This window comes from Cyrtonyx montezumae, unplaced genomic scaffold, assembly GCF_038088225.1.
Source record: "Cyrtonyx montezumae isolate F1298 unplaced genomic scaffold, pur_monq_1.0 scaffold_10, whole genome shotgun sequence".
NCBI classification, from domain to species: domain Eukaryota; kingdom Metazoa; phylum Chordata; class Aves; order Galliformes; family Odontophoridae; genus Cyrtonyx; species Cyrtonyx montezumae.
In genome coordinates this window covers 44,214,747-44,235,700 of record NW_027071826.1, presented here as the reverse complement: position 1 = coordinate 44,235,700, position 20,954 = coordinate 44,214,747, and the positions used below count along the sequence as shown (strand labels likewise).

The 20,954-nt window shown below is 51.4% G+C and overlaps 1 protein-coding gene across 3 annotated transcripts in view; it reads left to right on the top strand.

The window, feature by feature from the left end:
* The window catches only part of DUSP8 (dual specificity phosphatase 8), a 32,939-nt gene extending 13,450 nt beyond the window's left edge, over nucleotides 1–19,489 (top strand). For 2 of the 3 annotated variants that reach the window (XM_065755142.1, XM_065755143.1), the window contains exons 3-7: nucleotides 2,299–2,437; nucleotides 15,510–15,676; nucleotides 17,515–17,674; nucleotides 17,879–18,002; nucleotides 18,382–19,489. In XM_065755142.1, coding sequence (XP_065611214.1) covers nucleotides 2,299–2,437; nucleotides 15,510–15,676; nucleotides 17,515–17,674; nucleotides 17,879–18,002; nucleotides 18,382–19,459 — 1,668 coding nt within the window. In that variant the 3' untranslated portion in view covers nucleotides 19,460–19,489. Of the gene's footprint in view, nucleotides 1–2,298; nucleotides 2,438–9,278; nucleotides 9,751–15,509; nucleotides 15,677–17,514; nucleotides 17,675–17,878; nucleotides 18,003–18,381 lie in introns of those variants that run through there. The other variant, XM_065755144.1, reaches the window with a different exon arrangement.
* The last annotated feature ends 1,465 nt before the right edge of the window (nucleotides 19,490–20,954 follow it).

Sequence of the window (20,954 nt, the reverse complement as noted above, 5' to 3'; positions counted from 1 at the left end):
ATTGTCCGGCCCCATTATTCCTCCTGACGGGCCTCCCGCCCTCCTCCTGTTTCCTGTTCTCAACCGGAGCTGCCAAGACAAAGGCAGCTGGGAGCACCGCCGTGTGCCCAAAAGGATGGGGTGCTGCCGAAAGCCCAGCTCAGCACACTCCTTCCTTGCTTGTGCGACCCCAAACACCCCAGCCCTGACAGGCATCAGTCACCTTTTGCCCATTGCCTGATCAGTGCCTGATCATTCAGTGTGACGGAGGGTGCAGCTCACAGCTCTTTGGGATGCTCTGGTTTGGGGCGGTGCTGCAGGGTAACAGCAAGCACAAGTCTTGAGACAGGGCTGCTTGCTGGGAAAGAAGAAATGGGGAAAATCAATATCCCTCTGTCCTTTTATTGCAATATGCCTATCACCTGCCCTGGAAGTGGGGAGGTAGCTGAGGTAACTTCCAATTATTACAGCAATAGTCTTCCTTGACACAGAAACGTGCTACCTGTGCTGGTTTTGTTTTTAAACCCGATGCTAACTGGAATTATTCAGCTCCTCGGTGCCATTTCAGGGGAAGAGGTTGTGGGAAATTCCTGCTTGGAGGTTTATTTTGATTTCTGGAGGGAAACACTGAAAAGTTCATGTCTGCAAGATCTCCTTGGAAAGCCTTCCCACATCTTGACCTGTTCTCTCTTTCTGAAACACAGCTGTCTCTAGGAATGGCTGTAGCAGTGATCTGAGGCATGACAGCAGTCTACTGGGGCTGTGGGGACATGTATTTGTTTACTGGAGGAGCCCAGCCCTGGAAGCAGCTGCTTTGCTCTAGGGAAAGCCAGGGCTTATTTCTGAGCTCTTTGCCCGGCTGCTTTATATGTTTATGGAAGTGGTGTTATTTCGGTGGAGTGATTCACTGTGTTTTGAAACAATATGTGACTGAGATGTCTGGGGTAATTGGGATGATAAGAATACCTTGCTCTTATCTTAGCCAGGATCACCTGGAGGGCTCAAGCTGCTCTGCACAGCAGATAAGTGCCATCTGGGGTACGAAACCACTCAATGCCCAGAACAAAATGAGGAGATACACATGGGAGATACCTCTAGGGGTGGGGATGGGTTCTGCAAAGCTGATGCTCCTTTAGGGCTTGGGTATGGAGACCTGGGTGACTTGGTGGGACAATAGCACCTGTGGTAGGAAATGGTTGGAGGTTGGACTCAGTAATGGTGGTTAAACTTGATGAGGGTTGGTCTTGATGATCTTGAAGACCTTTTCCAACCTAGATGATTCTAGGGATGTGTGAAATACCTGTTCCATCTGAGCCACGGGTCTGGAAATGCCAGCACCTCCACATGTGATGTGTCATGAATCCTCCCTATGCAATGCATGTTTTTCTTCAAGCTAGGGTTTACCCTATGCCCATTTCTGCAGCTTTTGCCCCACCATGCTGAGTATTTGTTTCTGCAGCCGGGCTGTGCAAGGCTGGTGCTTGTTTGGCATTTACATTGAGTGAAACCTTATAACTTTAATAAGATGTAAACCGTGTCACACATATCTGCCGTTGCTCAGCAACCCTGCAGTAATGGCCAAAACAAAGCCTCCCCTTGCAGAGGGAACACTAAATCCTATTGTGGGATAATTCTGCTCATCCAGAGCTGTTATCTCCCCTGCTGCCCCCCACGGGCGTCCTGGCTGGGGTGTGAGCCCCTACCCAGTCCCCTTCTTGACACTTTTGGGGAGATGCATTCATGGTGTTTCAGGCTGGGATTTCAGGACAGTGTACTGTGGTGAAGGGCAAAAAAAGCCATGAAGAATGTCAATGGCACTTCTAGAAGTGGCGACTGATTTTATTCACCTCACACAATTTGCAATGTCCTATTTTAAAATTCACCATCCTTTCCTCTTCTCTTTCCTCCCTTCATCCTGCTTATCCACATGGCCAAATTTGCTTCCCATTGACCCAATGATTTCTAAGTGCTGCCCTCAGCCCTGTAGCAAGTGCTGCCCTTGGTAAAATCCATATGCACTGCAGTTTTATTGGGATGCAACTCCCATTTCAGGATGGAGGAGAAACTGCGTGGGGTGTCAAAGTAGCCCAGTTGCGGCTTGAGGGCTGGACCTGCTTTGGGAAGATGTCTGCACACCTCAGGGTGCTGCAGAAACCTTGCCAAGGAATTGGGAGGATTGATTTTGAGCACTGTGTTTGTGATTGTGCTAATATCTGTAACAACTCAAAGATGGTGAGTTAGGTTGTGTTCTGTCTGTGGAACGTCGTGCCGATGTGAGCCCTGAGTATCTCTAATGCAGTTTTTTGCTGTTCCACACAGGTGGAAGCAGAGGAGCACCAAGACGTGGTGGTTTATGACCAGAGCACGCGGGACGTGACCGGCTTGGCTGCTGATAGTTTCCTCTCCATCCTCCTGGGCAAGCTGGACAGCTGTTTCCATAGTGTCTCCATCCTCACAGGTAGGAGCAGAGCCACTCAAGAGCAGCAGTGATGATGGTTATGATGATGATGGTGGGTGATGGTGGTGCTGTTGGCAACAGCAGCATTGTAGGATGATGGGGCCCCTTGGTGAGGTTCTGTGTTACCATTTCATTTGATGCTTATGCAGTTATTGTGGATTTATGGTGTTGTGGCCATACAGTGCCTATGATGAGCATGTCACCTAGAAGGGAAAGCTGAAAGTTTTTTTGGGGTGTTTTTTGAAACCCAAACTATTCTATGATTGTATACTTAGGTTGTATACCAGAGTTGTGGTGGGGGGAGCAGAAAAATAATGGGAATAAAGCATCTTGTTATGACAGTTAGAGGATTTCATAGGCAAGCAAAGACTACAACATCACACTAAAGATAATTAGCATGGAGCTGAGGCCACTGTCTGAGATTTTAATGTCATACCCAAGAGTGCATCTTGATGCATAGTGCCAAAATGGAGAACGCAGATTTGGTTATGTCTTGGAGAGAGAGTCTACCTCATCACCAGGACAAGACAGGAAGGGGCCTTTGTTGCAAACCTAAGAAAAGACCATGCTTTGGTCCCTTGTAAGGATGATGTCGCTCACTGACACCTAGCCCATGCAGGCAAATAAGCATCTCTGGTTTTGACAGCCGTCTCTGTGCTCCCTGGCTCTGGCACCGAAGACCCCCATGCAAGTTTGCGTCTGCCTGTGCTAGGTGTGAGACGAAGTTTAAGACCCCCAATTAAAACCCGTTTATAGGCTTCTCAGACCTTCCCTTCCACCCTGCCTTCCCCTTGCTGAAGTGCTCAAAGAGTTGCATTCCCAACTGGTAATTGCTGAGGTTTTGGCAAAGCCTCTGCTGCTCCCTGTGCCTCAGGATGGCAAGCCGCGTGGCCTGGAGCCTGCTAATGGGGAATGCAGGCTGTTAATGCATGGAAAAAAAAAAAGAGAAAGAAAAAAAGGAACTGAAATGTAGCACACTGGGTCATGGTTGCTGAGTTTTATATGGAAATCATGACTCAAAAACACTGCTGAAAGCATCCAGAGGGAGGCTGGGCACGCTTTCTTACACATGCAGTTTCCTCCTTGCTGTAATGTGGGCAGCAGCCGGGATATTTTTGACCCAAGTCTGCAGTGCCTGGGAGGTCTGAGGGGGATGTATGTGTGGCCAGAGCCTGACCCCTTGCCAGGCCTGGGCCTGGGCCCTCCTTGCCTTGCAGGTGGGAGCGCGTCTCGCTGAGGCATTGGCTTCCATCCTCATCTTGCCCTCATCCATGTGGCATCCCCATGCCTTAATCTAAGGAGATAGGGGAACACAAAGAGTCCTCAGCCCAGCCCAGGCACCTCATCCTGCTCCAAGCCGTACCAGTGCCACCCTTTCTCTCCATCCCATCTATGGCGGTGGGCATGCGCTGAAATTTGGAGAAACCCCAAAACTTGCTAAAAGCTACAAGGAGTCCTAGGCATCCCCAAACAAGTGTGCCTGCCTTAAGCAGCCCCTAAACAAAGCTATTTGGGATCCCCAGCTTACATTGTCTGCAGCAGGGACGGGACCTGTGAGCCCAAAGTGGGTGGCTTTAGGCTCATTGCTTTTCATTTGCTTCAGTCATAATGTCACATTTGGTCCTTGTTGTTCATCATGTTTGAATCAATCTACCTCAGAGCAGCTAGTGGAGGCTGGGGCAAAACCCCAGGAACTGAGGTGGCAGGAGTGAGGACAGGGACTCCTCAAGGGTTAAAAGCCCCAGAGCAGCAATTCCAGCAGGGCTCAGAAGGAGGAATCTGAGTCAATTATTCCCAGTCTTGGAAATCATCATCATCTCTTCTTTCTCCACCCCCCCCCCCCTTTTTTTTTAATTGTGTAAGTATAAATAGAGCTGCTTGCTGCCCTCCATCCGTGGGAGCAGAAAGCCTGTTGATTTATATGGTTTTCCTGACATCACATGAAGTGGTGGAAAACTGAATGGAGCCAACATTTTTCCTGCATTACGTAATGCCCCCTCCCTCCCTCCAGCCCAGCTTTGCTATTCCTGCAGGAGCCTGACTGTTCTTTAACCTTTGTTTATTTCAGCACAAACCCTTGCTTTTTTGCTTTGCTTTTTTTTTTTTTTTTTTTTTTGCTTTGCTTCTTTTTTTTCCTTTGCAAACTCCTGCTTTGTTTTTATTAGCAGCCATTATCTGTTTATGAAGCGGCAGCAGACTGGCTCCATCGGTTGCTGATGGCTCCAGCAATGGCAGCCCTCGTGCTGGAGCCCAGCCAGCACCATGGTGCTGAGCGGCTGGGTGCTGAGCATCACTGCTCCTCTGAATGGAAGCAAACAAAGCCGAGTGTCCCTGACCTCCTCCACAGCTCTGCAAAGCAGTGAGCGAGGGCTTGGGATGCTCCTCCGGATGATGCTTGCACAAAGCAGGGCTCTGGCTCCTCACAGGGGATGGCATTCGACTTCCCTAAGGATGTTCCAGTTTTTCACTGGAACCAGTATGGAGCAAGTAGGATGCTGGTGGAGAGCCCTCAGCTTTATCTTTGCAGTGTCACACCGACCTGAAACTGGCCCCTCGCTTGCTGAGCTCTGGTCATGAGCTTTTCATCTGGCTCGGGAGCACATGTGAGATCATCTTCGGCCCCCTGCCCCCCTCTCCATTTGTACCAATTCTTCAAGGAATGTTTAAATTTTCCAGTCCTGTTCTTTCTAAATTTGGAGCGTCTGTTTACTCCCAGGATTTGGAAAGAATGTAACAGTATCATCAGTGAGAAATCCCTCCCATGCCTCTCCATCCTCCTCCCACCAGGCTTCTTGGCCCTGCTGGTCCTGGCACAGGTCTTCTCTAGCCCTGGCAGTGTCATGGCCAGGGACAGCGATGGCATTTGGTTTCAACCCTCGGTTTTCCCCACTGAAGGTGCTGGGTTTTTGTTGAGGAACCTCTACAGTGGAGTACAAACAGCTTGGGCATGTCCTAATTTCACCCAAAGCTGTGGAGATGGCTCACCTGGGAGAAGCAGTGGGCGCAGTTTTATTTTATATTAACTGGGGAATTGTGGTGTTTGGCAGATAGTGGAGTTGGGAGTATGGTGAGATGAGATCTGTATAGGAAGTTTCATCATCTTCTTGGTGAGGTCTCTCCTCTTTCTAAGGGGTGAGCGATCCCTTCCCCAAGGAGCTGAGAAGCAGAGACAAGGAAAGGCTCTCACTCATCATCGCTAAAGTTTAACGATGGCTGCAGTGTTGTAACTATACAGTGATCTTGATCTGGAAGGGGCTGATCTCATCCACAAGCCCAGAGCAATTACTGGAGGTTTGAGAATGAGGGAGTTTCATATTAATCTACCAAAGCCAGGTGACTTAAGAAGAAATATACAGTGAAGAGAAAAAAAAAAAAAAAAGGGGGGGGGGGGATGGAATTTGAATTGCAAAAGCTGATCTGAGCTACCCAGCACCAACTGAGCTCAGCACTGGCTGAAACAAGGGTCTGAGGGAAGGTGATTACAAAGAAAAGAGCACTTTTTCAGAGGTGTAGGGTTAGGTTGTTTTGGATTGTTTGTTTGTTTTGATACATTGGGGCAGTCGTAAAAGGAGCTTGAAAAATACTGTCTAAATCCTGAGGGAGAAAATACCCCAAGCACCCATATTTTTTGGTTTAGCTCAGAAGATGAAAGGTGACAAAGGCAACTCTCTTTATTCTGTTATTCCATGCTTGCTGTGGTGGGTTTGGTTCCCACAGAGCCTCTGCTGGGCACATGGGTCTGAGGATGCTTGTAGAGGCCAAGAGTGAGGGCTGGCTTAGGAGCCCATTGATTGTGAGGCCTGAGAGCATTTGTGGGCTTCCTGTGTGAATCCAGCAGATAGACCCACAAGAGTTTTCCTCTAAAGTTCATCTGAAATCTACTTCTGTGAAGGAAAGGAAGAGGACAATTGGACAAGCGTAGCAAGTGTCCCAGAGGTAATTACACCCTGCTTTTCTCAGGATATCAGTGATGGTGCACAGGAGGGATACCTGCAGTGACTCCTCTTTTGTGTGTCTATAAATGCTGGATGTTCAGAGGGATGGATGCAGAGCATGGAGTATGTGGGATCACAGGGCAGGGTGCTGCAACGCTGGTTGCCTTTAGGATGCTGCTTCAGCCCCATTGCAGTGGGTACTGGTGTCAGCCTCAGTCACCCAGACCAGAAGGGTGAGGTGGCCCCTTGTCACTGCCAGGGTCAGGAGATGCATGCAAGGGTTTGGGCTCCCATGGGACCATCGACCACATCCCTGGGAGGGGTTAAGCCAGGTCACATATGTGTGAGCTGATTGTATTCCAGACCTATGCTCTAAACCTCCCTGTTTAGCAGTGCTGTCATCAGACAACTTGTTTTCCTGATTCTATAATTACCCTGTGGAGCTTCCCTTCCCCCTCCCAGCCATGTTTTCAACATTTGAACCCAGAAAAGGTGAGCAAAATGGGGCAGAGAGGAGACAGGGCTACAGAGGTTCAGCCTGCCTGTTGCTGAGACTTCAGAAGTCATCACGTAATTTCATTTCTCATTTCTGGAAAGCTGCAGAGAGGAAAGAAACTTCCCCAGGTGGAGATTGCAATGGGCAGGAACCCATGGCCGGTTATGATTTCCTTCCTTCTGAGAAATCTGCCTCCCCTTTTCCTGAGGCCTTGGCCTCCCACATGCAAAGGTCAGCGATTACGGTTCTTAACAGGCCCTAGTGCTGGGTGGGGAGAGGAAATGCTGGCTGCAGCCCAGAGGACCATGGGCAGGAGGGAGCAGGGAGTAGGACTCTGCTTGGGGAAAGATGCCCGCAGGTCCGCTGCCTGGACCTGGTGGGAGGAGACTGCTGCCTTCCCGCATTTATATGAGAGTAGGAGGTATGTGGGTCAACATCCTGGCCCTGACTAGAAAACTGGGTCTGAATGCATCTTGAAATAACTCATGCCTAAGGCTCTTGTAAACCTGAGTGAGTCTGAACCCACTGGCAGCCACAGGAGAGCAAGGGAAGACGAGTGCATGCTTGTGATCTGCTGGGGGAGCAGATTGATGGTGGCATTCCCAACTTCACCACCTACTTACTATTGCCCCTCTGCATGGTCTGGTGATGACTTTCACCCCCCAAAATTTCAAATGTCCCTGGAAGTGTTCAAGAAATGTATAGACATGGCACTGAGGGATGTGGTTCAGTGGGCATGATGGTAACAGGTGATGGTTGGACTTGATGATCGTAGTGGTCTTTTCCAGCCTTGATGATTCAATGGCTCTATGAAATACACTGGGTCACAGGTGGACTTCCCATAAGCAGGGAGATGCCAGTGGAACTGGTGATGGAGCTGGTGATGGTACAGCAGTAGGGGAGGCTTCTCTGTCACTGGCAGCTGTTCACACTGCCCAAGCATCTGTTGTGTCCCGTTTCCCAGGGAGGTGGTGGAGTCACCGTCCCTGGAGGTGTTCAAGAAATGTGTAGATGTAGCACTGAGGGACGTGGTTAGTGGGTATGGTGGGGGTGGGCAGATGGTTGGACCAGATGATCTTAGTGGTCTTTTCCAGCCTTAATGAGTCTTGTCTAGTCCACACTCTCCATTGCAAGGATGGGGGTGGCAAATATGGGGCACCACTGTGAGTGGTGGCACCTTGGGCGTCGTGGGGAGTTGCTGCAGGAGCTTCTCACTGACGGTTGCTTTTGGTAGAATGTGGCTTCTTGCTCTTTCAGCCCTGCTGGAGCACGTTTTGAATTTTCTCCAACCTCTGCCCCACATCTGATAATCATCAAGCCATATTTGTTACAACAACAAGGCTCATTAGGAGGCAGGCTCCGCTCGGGTGGGAAGGGGGGAGGGGAAGGCACTTAGTTAATGCCGATGACCTCATCTCATGTGATGTCATTCAAAGGAAAAACACTGAAGTCACTCGCATATAGCTCAGCCTGGGGTTTTTCAGCCTGTAAAGCTCCAGATTTTCAAAGGCACAATGCATCTCCCCTCCCCCCCTTCCTCCTCCGCTTACTATAATCCTGAATGATTTTCTGGAGGCCTGGGCTCAGACCAATAAACTCGCAACAAGCAGCATGGAGACGTATTAAGGAGTCTCACAGGTGGGAAATGGGGGATGTAAGTAATTCTCTCCCCCAGGACAAATGGAAAGCAGAATATGTACCAGTCTCCACCTGCCTCAGAAGTCCTCATGCAGAGAAAAAGAGCCTATTGGGACTGGTGAGGAGTATTTGTTAATGCCACCTCTTGTTGCACTTTTGTAGGCATCTCCTCCAACTCATGGTCTTGCTCTTGCAGAGGGGTCAGGGGTGAGCCATGAGCGGTCCATCACAGATGCCTTGCTCCTCCTGTTGTTTGAGACCAGTCTGGAATGGGCATTCCTCGTGGCTGATGGACTTTAGGGATGGTGGCTGAGGATGGAGGGGGAAGAGGAGCTGGCAGCAAGGTCCTGGGCTTTGCCATGCAGCAGTTGCCTTGTTATTCACCAGAGGATAATTGTATCTTTCCTCCTCAGTTTCACCTTGGAATGGAGGTGGTGGCATTTCCCTTCCCTGTGTTTGAGTTCAGAGCTACCCATCCCATGGATGTGCATTGTTCCTGTGGCATGGGGGTGGGGCATGGTCATGGGGTGCCCACCAGCAGGGAGCAAGGATGAAAGCGGGGGCACACCCCATTTCCTTCCTGTGCTTCCTCCCTCCAACCCCCTGTCCCCAAATTAACCCAGCAGGACTAACCCCAGCGGGATGCATGTGTCCTCTAGCAGCAGCTGCAGGAGGGGGAGCGTGGCTGCATCCTGCGAGGAGGGTGGGAGGGAAAAGAGCTGTTGTGCCTTTAAGCAGCGAGCAAAGCATATGTCAGGCGCGCAGCCCCTGAGTTATCCTGCGTGTCTGTGTGCTGAGTAAGGAATGCGGTTGCATGCCTGACCCGTTAGCTATGAGCCGCCGTGGTGGATGGATCAGCGGGGCTGCTGCTCATGTGCTGAGCTCATTCAGGCTGGAGCAGGAGCTGCACGCACAGGCAGCCAGCGCAGCTCAGGCAGGGGAAGGGGCAAAGCTGCCCCCCACCCCAGCCCATCTCCCCTCTTTTTAGCTTTCTCTGAAAGCTGGCGTCGGAGGAGGCTCTGTGGGCTGCTGCTTTGGCGAGGTGGCGTAGGGGTTTTTTTGGCCCTCCAGCTGTTGTTTTGTTAGGGCGAGAGGTGCCCCCGCGAGCCGCAGCTCGGCTGCCTGGATGCCTGTGGACGTGATGCTCGCTCCCTCCGAGGACCAGTTCTGGACAGACGTGCATGAGGGGCAGATGAAGCTGAAAATAAGGGTGCGGAGGATGAAGGAGAGCAGGGACATGCGAGGTTTGTCCGGCGGCCGGCTCCTTGCCTCGCGATGCGGACGGAGGGGGCGGCGGGGGGCAGCCTAGCCCCAGCTCTACGCGGGGATGGAGATGGGGAGCACAGCGCGATACAAAGAGAGCGGGCAGCGGTGAGACAGAGGTGATGAGGAGCGAGAGCACGCAGTGGGTGGAAGCCATTTGGGAAGCAGCGGGATGCGAGCGGGCAATGTGCAGATGTGGGGTCCGTTCCTCGGGTTTCCCCTATGGTCTCTGAGGATGCCGCATCCCCGGTGAAGGGGAGCGGTGTGGGGCTGAGAGTGGGTGAGGGCGGAGAGATGTGCAGAGAGCGATGGATGGAGCGGCACTGCGGCTGCCGGCGGAGCCATTTCGCTTCACTCCCGCTGCTGCTGCATGCCCAGCTGTGGGTTGGTTGCTTTCAGCAAAGGGTTCGGCAGCGTATTGCTGTGCGTGGTGAAGGACGAGCAGAGGAGGGAGATATTAACTGGAGCAGCTTAAAAATATGCCAAGCCCAGGATGACCTAGATTGCCAAACGGTTGAATCAAGAAACTTCCCCTCCATCACCACTTAAAATGGGAGCCTGCTAAAAGTGCTTGACAGGTTTTTGTGGCACGAACCGCATAACCCAGCGATGGTGTCATTAGTAATAAGTCAGTCCTGGAAATGACACATTTTCCTTTACATAGAACGAGTAAGGTCGGTCCAAAGCAGCACAGTCACTGGAGGGAAATGAAGCCCAGCAGCTCTGAGAGTGTGACCGTGTTTGTGTGGGTGGAGGGCTTCCTTTCTGCTGCTTTTCCTTCTTTTATTTTTTTTTTTATTTTTGTATTTTTTAAGTAAGTTCTCTGCTTGTGCAGTGGAAGCAATGGGGTGTGGGTCTAGGACTGATCCCCAAGGTCACCCGAAAGCTGCTGGGGGTGATGCTCAGGGAAATGGGGAATTCATGTGAATCAGGAACAGGGCTGATTCATCGGCTTTCTCATTGCACCCACTTGGAAAATAAAAGGAGCCAGCGATGGAGGTGATGAAATGCCGAGCAGAATGAAGGGAGGATGAAAGCAGAGCCTGAACTGTGGAAAGCGCAGGGGCTGGGCAGGATGGAGAGAGGGTGGCAGTGCAGTGTGTGATGGGCAAGTTCCTCCATTGCACAGAGATGGGTGAAAGTAGGAGCTGGAGATGGCTTGTGTGCACAGCTGGCTGTGGTAGATCTGTGGGGACTGTGCAAGGATTGGGCTTAGCAGTGATGAGTGTAGAAAGCGTGCTTTGCAGTGACAGGCAGTACAGTAGGGAGGGAGCCCGTCCATTGCTGCAGCCAGGAGATGGCAGCTGGCCAGGATGCAGAGCAGTGAGAATTCACCCAGCGAGGCAGCACCAGGCATCGCTGCTGTGGGAAACAGCGAGGGGAGAGCAGGGGGGAAAACTCAGCCACTGGCACCAGGAAGCTCTAAGGAAGCCGGGAGCTTTCCAGCGTGCAGTGAGTAATGGTGACAGTAAGCAGCATTGCATCACAGCACCCGGCTCAGCTCCCACCCAGCACAAGCAGCAGGGAGCCAGTGCTTTGCAAGGAGGGATTTTCCCAGCGGCTTGGAGGATGACGTGCACCGTGCCTGACCCCTCTGCCACCCTTCCTTCCATTCAGCCTGCCGGTGAGACAGGGTTCTTGTAACGCCCCCAACTCTTGCCAGAATCTCCCAGAACTCCATTTTGGAGGCTGCTCGGCTGCACCTCAGCCCAGCAGTGCCGAGATGTATGCTGGCACGTGTGCCTGCTGCCCCTTGCCACGTGCCACCCTGGCAGCAGCTGCTAGGACTGTAGGCATCTTAATGAGAGCTGGGCAGAGCCTCTCTCAGCCTTCTTTTGGGAGGTCTTTGGGGGGTTAGGGGTCTCCAGCACATCATGGCAGCATCCCTACGCTTACTGGGCTTTTAGCCGGTGGGCACTGGGGCTGTGCCAGACTGCTGTGAAAGCTCTGGCATCTGCTTGGAAGCCCCCAGCAGCTTCTTAATGTCTGCTATAGGGACAGTGAGAGTGGGCTGTAAAGCACCTCTTTAACACCTGCTGTGAATCTCCTGTCTGCTCCTGGTCTGGGTGCTCTATCCTCCTGGATGCTGCACAATGGCGACACAGTGCAGGGGCATGTCACTTCTTCCTTGCCTCCTTCTGGGCAGGCTGTTGTGTTTTTGCCAGAGTTGGGGCTACCCTCTGGGGCTGGAAAATGTATGAGGTGTTGCCAATGTCCGCACCGTGAGCTGCATTTCCACCTGTAGGTGATAGGCTGACAGACTGGATGATCTTAGAGGTCTTTTCCAACCTTGGTGATTCTATGATAAAGTGATGACAGAGAGGTCCCTAGTGGCTCTCTCAACCATATCAATCTCTCTCTCTTACCCATATCCCTGGCACCAACACAGGAGCTCTTTGTTCCTAACAAATCCACCTTCACTTGGAAGCATTTTGATGCACAGCAGGGAGAGCCTGGTGAAGATGAAGGTGCAAGTGGGATAGTGGTGTGGGACTTCTCCCTTCCTCTGCTGCCCCCCCAGATACCACCCCAATCCTAGAGTCTTGCAGTAGGGCTGCAGGTGATAGTGCCCAGGATTATTTCTTGGGGGGTATTGCTGACTGAGCCCCCAATATTTAGGGGCTGTTTTCACCCTGAGCTCTCCTATGGTGCTGCCTCATGACTTCCTTCTTTGCTAGTAGCTCCTCACAGGCTAGGGGGGGACATCAAGAAGACCCGTAAGCACTGATGCACATCAGATACAACTCCTTCCTGAGTCTAATTCTCAGTGTGCTGAGAGAAAGGAAGACCACTGGGCTCCGCTACTCTCTCTGAACAAAAGCTGGGATATGTGGCTTGGGGTGCAGAGGGGAAAGCCCAGGTATCGGTGGGAGCGCTGCCAGGGACACTCACTGCCTTTGGGATTGTTTGGAAGAGCTGCTTTGCTTTCTAAAAATGCAAGGCATGCTGGAGCAGCCAGCGCAGGCGGGGTGAGTGCTGCTGTGGGGTTGGACCGGCAGCGGGTACCCATCTCTAGGGTTTCCCTTGAGCAGCTGTGAGCAGGGTAGAGGGCATGGGGGAAATGAGGACAGGAGAGATGGTAGAGCAGCTTGAGGAGGTTTGCTTGGGGCCAATGAGTGGCCTGTGCCTGCACTACTGCTTCCAATGCAGGGGAGGCCAAGAGGCAGAAGGCAACACTGGCATGTCCCAGCCTGCTGTAGCAATGAGGTCATCCCATGCTCATGACTTTTGAAGAGAGATTTGAAGTTGTAGGCGGCCTCAGGCAGCTCTTGATGGGTACAAGTGAGAGTGAGAGGCTTGGGAGCAGAACACTGCTCTCTCATGCTGTATGTGTGCCCCACTCCCATAAACACACTGGGTTGCTTTGGACACCCTTTCCCCCCCCACCCTCCCCTCCATCATGTCATTGTGTACTAAGCAAATCTGTATCCCGTTACACCCTACGCACTAACAGAAGGCACACTTTCTTCACCATGCAAACCTTTTTCCCCCAGCTTCTCCCCACGTGTGCCTGCAGCTTGAGCAGGGCAGTGGCACGTGTGCAGGGTGCTGATTTATGTTCCTTGGCAATGGGGTTGCAGCACTGGGGTGAGTGGTAACTAGAGCTGTGCTGCACCTGTGCTGGGCCTCCTTCTTTCGCTGTGATTTAATGTCCCAATTGAGAGGTGATGTCATTTCAGAGGGAGCCAGGGAAGAGGAAGTGCTAGGGAAGATGATAAGGTGCTTTAACTCTTTGCCTCCTGACTCAGCCAAGTTTCAAAGCTGAGCCTTATGTTAGCCACCAGCCAGGGGAATTAAGAGAGAGGAGGAAGGTTGACTGGAGGATGTTTACTGAGGTTAACGCAAAGCTGCTACCCTGAAGGAGACTGTAACTTAGGAGATGCAAGGAGATGGTGATGGAGGATGGTTTGAGCATAATTTCATGCCCTACTCTGCTCTTACTTCCAGGAGTTTGCTTCAGGATAATCAGCAGAACTGCCACAAAGTCCTGGGGAAGGTATACCAAATGTGCCAAGTCTGCCCTGTTTCTGAGAGGGGAGGCTGAACGGAGCAGTCATTAGTGAGGGCTTGTTAAAAGGACTCATTCCACCGCAGAAATAGAAGTGTTGAATCCTGTGGTGCTGGATCCAAAGATAGGGACTTTTAAAAGGGTCTCGTAGAAGTACACAGGTCCCAGACAGACCCCAAAGCCTTCACTGCCCTTTGGGTGATGTAAAGCTGCATCTGCTCATTTTTATGACTGGGAAGACTTCAGGAAATGCTGATTGGGCTGTTATAACCCAAGATCCCCTCTATTGCAAAGAAATATTGTACAGGTGTCTTGTGCTGGAGGGGAATGAGGTTCGGCCACCATCTCACTGTACCCTAGGGAATAGGTTCACTGCAAGAGGAGTCATTGTAGTCTTCCGGGGCTGGCAAAGATGTGTTCCTTGTTTCCTTTTCCTCATGCTGTATTCAGCTACATTGTGACTCCTACACAGAAAGGAGAGGCTGCAAGCTCAGATTCCATTTCAGACTACACCATTAACTGTAGCTGAGTGTTTTACACTACAGAGCACTAGTCCAGAAATTGAGATAACCAGTGCCCTTATGTGACTAAGCGTGATGTGCAGTAGCACTTTGGGTTGCTACAGCAATGGTTGCTGCTCTACTGAAGCCTCTATTCCCTGCTGCTTGAGTGGGAAATTGGCTTTGGGGCAGGTTTGTTCCCATTTAGACCTTGCATTTGATTGTGCCAGATGCCACCTACTGCAGTCCTGGCGGGGCATTTTCTCTCAATAGTGGGCTTTGATACGCTGAGATGGTATGAGTAGCTTCTTGCGGAACACTGGACACTGCTTGCTGTCACTTTCTCCAAGGTCAGACCATGAAAAATGGTGAGGAAATCTGTTCAAGAGAAATTAATTTTCTCCCCTTCTGGCAAAATGTACATTGCATTCCCCTCTCCAGTTTTGCAGGCTCCCTTTTTCTGATTAGCGCTACCATGCAAACCAGGCCAGCCTTTGGCTATTAGAAAGACAGGAAATCTGAGCACAGTATCACTGCCAGACTCAAGTGCAACAGCTTAGAGGTAGCCATGTGGTACCCTGATCAGAAATCCCAGGCTTGAGCTTGCTCAGTGCTATCCCATGGAGTCATCCTGCCCCAGTGTTTTTTACTAGCAAAAAGTGACTGTAGTTATCCCTAGTGGGTAGGCAGGTTCCTGTTGTTTCTGGATGAAGTCATGAAGAGCAGGAGGTGGTGCAAGGCTGTCTCAAGTTGCACCAGAGGAGGTTTAGATAGAACATTAGGAGAAATTTCTTTATGGAGAAGGTGGTCCAACATTGGGGTGGGCTGTTCAGGGAAGTGCTAGTGTTCTCATCTCTGGACGTATTGAAAAGGTGTGTGAATGTGGTGTTAAATTCGGTGATGGTAAGTCAGATTGATCGTTGGACTTAATGATCTTGAAGGTCTTTTTGAAACCTAGATGATTCTATGATTCTAAGATGCCTCACATGTGCATTAATATCCAGCTGCAGCAGGAAAATAAGAGCTGGTTATTCTGTGTGTGTGTGTGTGTGTGGCACAGTCATGGCAATGTACCTGCACTGGTTAATGATGGTTGTTGGATTTTTTGTTCTGCAAAGCTCTGCACTCATCATGGGCAATTATCACCATTTCCACCCCAGCCCTCCAGGTGACAAGTACTGCTGGTCCCAGCCTTGCTGCCTTGAGCTCAGTGTCCCTGTTTTCTCTGCAGGAGGCTTTGCCACCTTCTCATCCTGTTTCCCAGGGCTCTGTGAGGGGAAGCCAGCTGCCATCCTGCCAATGAGCATCTCCCAGCCCTGCTTGCCTGTGGCCAATGTCGGCCCTACACGCATCCTGCCACATCTCTACCTGGGATCCCAGAAGGATGTTCTGAACAAGGTACAGCTCCACTGTGGGGTCACATCTGCCCTGTCCTGTCTTGGACAAGGCTGCTTGGTGACTCCTCCAGCCGTGAAGAGTGCACAAGCATGGCAACGGGCAGCTTTGGGCAGGGGCTTGTTCAGGAGACCAAAAGGTGGGCAATATTTGGCTGCGGGGAGAGAGGAGGAAGGAGGGATGCTGGAAGGACGGCATCATGATGTCATGGCAGGGGAAGAATTTTATTTAAAGGGAAAATAACAGCAAGAAGAAAGAGTAATTGCAGCTAAAATGCCACTGGGCATCTTCCATAGGCAGGAGGGAGCCAGGCAGACATCCTTGCCCGGGGAAGGAGCATGTAGAAGGACAGGACAGCAGAGCCGGATGGAGACAGAAAGGAAGGAAGAAAAAAAAAACCAAAAACATATATAGGGAGTGGAATGAAATGAAAGAGAAAAATGCCAAGAATGTGATCTTAAGAGTGGGCTGGCTCTGTGGAGTCAAGGTTGGGTTCGGTGGAGCCTGCTGCGGACAGCCCCCCTGAGATCTGGGGTGGTCAGGGGCTGGCCACTAGACAGCCACAGCCACAATCTCCTGAGGACCGATGTCAGGCAAGAACATTATGGCTTCCTTTCCTCCCCACCTCCTCTGAGGATTTTATTTTTTGAAGCTGTGTTTTCTGCCAGCACTGCAGTGTGGTGACCAGAAGATGCTCCATTCATAGGCAGCAGAGTGGGGTCAAGTTTAGAGGTCACATAAAGGTGATGCTTCTCCTCTCCAGCATGCTGAGAGGCAGCTTCATGCACACCTTGACATACAGAAGGATTCCTTTACTTACAGATTTCTTTTCTCCTGTTTAGCTCTGAGTCTTCCCTGAAATAGTTCAGGTCAGGCAGCTGACGTGAGCATTCTCTGTTTTTATATGCAACCTGCCCTGCTGTACAGAAAGTACATGTTCTGATGGGAAGAGGGAAGGACAGCCAGGAATTTTGTCAGCAATACACGTAGATGAAGCTGTCTTTGCCCTGGGAGGGAGAGAATGGAAGCTGGTGTGGATATAGCAGTATGCACCCAGCAAGCCAGTTCCCTAAGGGTGAATCCCTAAGGGATGGTCCATGGGTCACCCCCTTATTGCAATTTTTCATCTGATCACTGTTATTAACATCTCTCTTACTCTGTAATTTTAACAACTTAGAAATATGGACAGTGATGGTGGCCCCTGAGTGACTGAAGCAGAAAAATCACAGGAAAAGAAGAGCCAGGTTCACTCCAGAGTCAGTAAGAGGGAAGAGACAGTTCCTCTTGAGTGAATGTTCTGAGTTACTCAAGCACAAAAGTTACTAAAGCCCAAAACGAGTGGTTCACATGAGCCCCTTGTAGGCTAAAATGCAGCACAATTTAGTGAAGAACTGTGAACAATAAGTCTGTAAGAATTCCTAATGCTTTTCAGTGTGGGTTGGAGGTAAAAAAAAAAAAAAAGACATTGATTAGCATGGAGTGCTACTGGTAACTCAGCCAGCTTGCTTGGTGAGGTCTCTCTCCTCTCTCAAAGGATACTTCCTAAGCTTTCAGTGAGACTTTTCATTGGTTTCCTTTCTTACTTTCCCATATGGAACACCTTTCCAGGATTCTTGATTATGCTGAGGTACCAAAGGAAAGATCTGCTGAGTTACAAACCTGCACCATCTAAATGGGCACCTCCCTCTCAGCCAGTCTGTGCTAAGCATCAGTTAGGTTTATCAGCCAGGGCAAGGAGCAGCAAAAGACCCATGGGAGCAAATATTGGGATGGGTAACAGCCAGGATTGTGTGGAGAGGCACATAACTGAGCTAGTCCTTCCATTCCTTCTCTCCCACCAGGACTTGATGACGCAGAATGGGATAAGCTATGTCCTCAATGCCAGCAACTCCTGTCCCAAGCCAGACTTCATTTGTGATAGTCACTTCATGCGCATTCCTGTCAACGACAACTACTGTGAGAAGCTGCTTCCCTGGCTGGATAAATCCATTGAATTTATTGGTGAGCTTTCATCACGATACTTACAGACCCATTGGTTAGTCCTCAAAATCTGGACTCTTCTTCTGTTCTCCACAGGCCTACTCCCAGCAACTCTTCTCCTTTCACACAGAGGAGCTGAGTGTTGGGGAATAGAGGCTAGAGTCATTTTGCTCACTCTTTAACCACATCAACACTTTTCTCTCTGTTTTCTCTACCACGCTACAGACAAGGCCAAGGTGTCCAGCTGCCAAGTGATTGTGCACTGCTTGGCAGGGATCTCCCGGTCAGCCACCATTGCCATTGCCTACATCATGAAGACCATGGGTATGTCATCTGACGACGCTTACAGGTGAGCAGTCCCCAGAGCACAGGGAGGGGTTGTGCTGGTGTGCCTCAGTCCAGGGAAGGAAAGCAGGCTGAGCCCAGAAGGAGGGACTGGTTGCTCCTTGAAGCTCTGTCTTGCCTTGGCTGAGTCCTAGTGAAACCAAACCAAACCATCCCTTCACCTAGTGCGTGCAATGGTGGAAGCAGTAAAATGGTGTGCGGGCAAGCAAACCCCAAGAATCTGAGCAACCCCAGCTTTAGCCGTGGAAGCCCTAGGGCTCCCCAGTACCTCTTTCTTCAGAGGGTTTTGGATGTTGTCTCTTTTCCCCAAAGAGGCCAAGAGAATAGAGGGTGACTTACTGAAGGACCAAACACCAACCAGGGCTGTCTGTGCCTCTTGGCAGGTTTGTTAAGGACCGCCGCCCATCGATCTCACCCAACTTCAACTTCCTGGGCCAACTCCTGGAGTATGAGAGGAGCCTGAAGCTCCTTAAGGCCCTGAAGGCCCAGGGCGACCGGGGTGAGGGAGAAGCCCCTCAGGACCCAACCGAGGTGTCCGAGGCTGGCAGGCACCCTGCACCGTCTACCTCAGAGAAGGTTGAGGACGTACCGAGAAGCACAACCTCTGCACCCCCACCCAGTGACCCTGAAAGGCAAGGTGGGCCTCCCAAGGTCCTGTCACCCACGGCACTGCAGCAGGGGCTCAATGGCTTGCACCTTTCCTCAGAGCGCATCCAGGACACCAACCGCTTGAAACGCTCCTTCTCCCTGGACATCAAATCTGCCTACTCCCCTGGCCTGCGGCAGGACCCCCCAGGCCCGCCCAGCACCGGGGAAGCCCCCAAGCTCTGCAAGTTGGACAGCCCCTCGGCTCCCAGCGGCCAGTTCTCCCCAGTGCCCGACAGCCCCGACCGGCCCAATGGGCCCGACCTCCTGCTGGAGGCCAAGGTGAGGCAGCGGCGCAAGCACCGGCACCAAGCTGGCTCACCAGCCCACGGCCTCAGCCTCAACGTCGGCTCTGCCCGCAAGAGCCCCGGGACGGAGGACAGCCTGCAGCCAAGGCTCAGCCTGCCTGGCCCACCACAGGCCTCCAACGGTCCCTGGGGGAGCGTCCACCTTGAGTCCCCCAGCACCCCATCCTCTGAGGGAGGGTGGTACTTCGGCACGGACTCAGCCGGCAGCGGTGGCAGTGGCACCAGCGGTGGGACGCTGTTCAGCAGCACCAGCCCATACCCCCCGTATGGTTGCAATGGGATGTCTGGGGGCTGCGAGATCAGACTGAGGGACAAGCAGCGGGCCGAGGTGCGGGATGGGAGGCACAGCTGGCATGAGGAGGCCGGCGCCGAGAAGCAGTTCAAGAGGAGGAGCTGCCAGATGGAGTTCGAGGAGACCATGTCCGAGGGCAGGTCCCGGGAGGAGCTGGGCAAAATAGGCAAACAGTCGAGCTTTTCAGGCAGCATGGAGATCATCGAGGTGTCCTGACACCCATGGTGGGTGGTTGGAGAGAAAGGGGTGGGGGGATATTTAAGATGGGGAGAGATGCAGGGAGGGCGGGTGGGGAGTATTTATACCTGCGTGCGCGTTTTCGAGAGCACGCACATCAGAATGAAAGCGAAGAGGAATGAATTCGGAGTCAGGAAACATCACGGTGAATGCTTAGTGTCCCACCCCATACCCACCCTGGTTCTCCCACCCTAGCAGCCCCAGCTCTTGGTGACATCACCCTGGGCTTTTGCACATGGAGCAGTGATGGGAGAGCAGCCCTCAGAGCACCGAACTCAAATCTGGGGTGCAAAATTTGAAAGGGAAGGGGCAGAAATTACCATTTGGGGTTGGGAGAGTGAGCAGAGCCTGCTCCTGGCTGGGGTGGGATGTGGTCCCATGAGGACAGAGCACAGCATCACTCTGCCAAGGTGGGGAAGAGGCAACCCAGCTATCTCTCCCCACACCCCAGTGCACTAAGCATGTGCCCCCGTGTTTCTCTGGCTGAGTACCCTAAAGATGCTGCACTAGAGCAGCCCTATACATATATAAATATATATTATATATAATATAAAGAAAACACACACACACAGAAGCAAAAGGTAAATGGTTTTACTGCGATTTTTATTGAGACATAAATAATATTTCGATTTTTTTTGTTGTTGTTTTGTTTTTAATTTATTGAAGCTGTTTCATTCTGGCAATGATTTGCAGACAATGTGGGGCGGTACTTTCAGCTCTATTTTTACTGTGTATGGTATTTAAATCTGAAATACGAGTTTCTAAGCAATATCTGAGGCCTGTGGCTCCTTCTGTAGATCATGTTGACGACAAAGATTTTCTCCCATTCCCTCTGAGGGCAGCAAAAAGGGGACAGAAATCTCTTTGGAGCACTTTTTCTAGAAATGAACAAGTGAACAAGGAAGCCGTAAAATTTTAAAACACAAACTGAGCCAGAAAACTCCCTTTCTGGAAGCTGCTGCCACTTCTTTGCTCCCTCGGTCCCTGTTTTCTTTCCCTACCCCGTCACAGCCATCATTCCCATCCTGGCCATCATCCTCTTCCCTCCCTTGTGCTGCCCTTTCTGGCTGGAGACAGAGAGGAGCGAGTCACTCAGATGGAGGGAAGGGTGCTGGGCATCCCCAAGGAAATGCATGGAAGGAGAAGGCATCCAGTGCCACTGCAGCACTGGGAAGGGAGGTTGGTGGTGGTTGGGATTTGATCTAAGGGGTGTCTTGCCTTTCCTCCCCAGCCCCAAAACTCTTGGGCTGAAATTTTCTTGGGAAAGGTGTTTGCAGTTCCCTTCTTGCTTCCTAGCTGTCCTTACCAGTGGGGAGCCAAGACCTTGCAACCCAACACCCAACTTCAGGCTTGCTGAAAAGCTGCTTTCTGGAGCTGTAGGCGCTGAGCTGCCTCTGCTGCAAAGCACACCTCTCCCTGTGGCTGTCTTTGCTTTCTCCCTCGTCTTGCGCTAGCTTGCAAAGCTAATACCTCA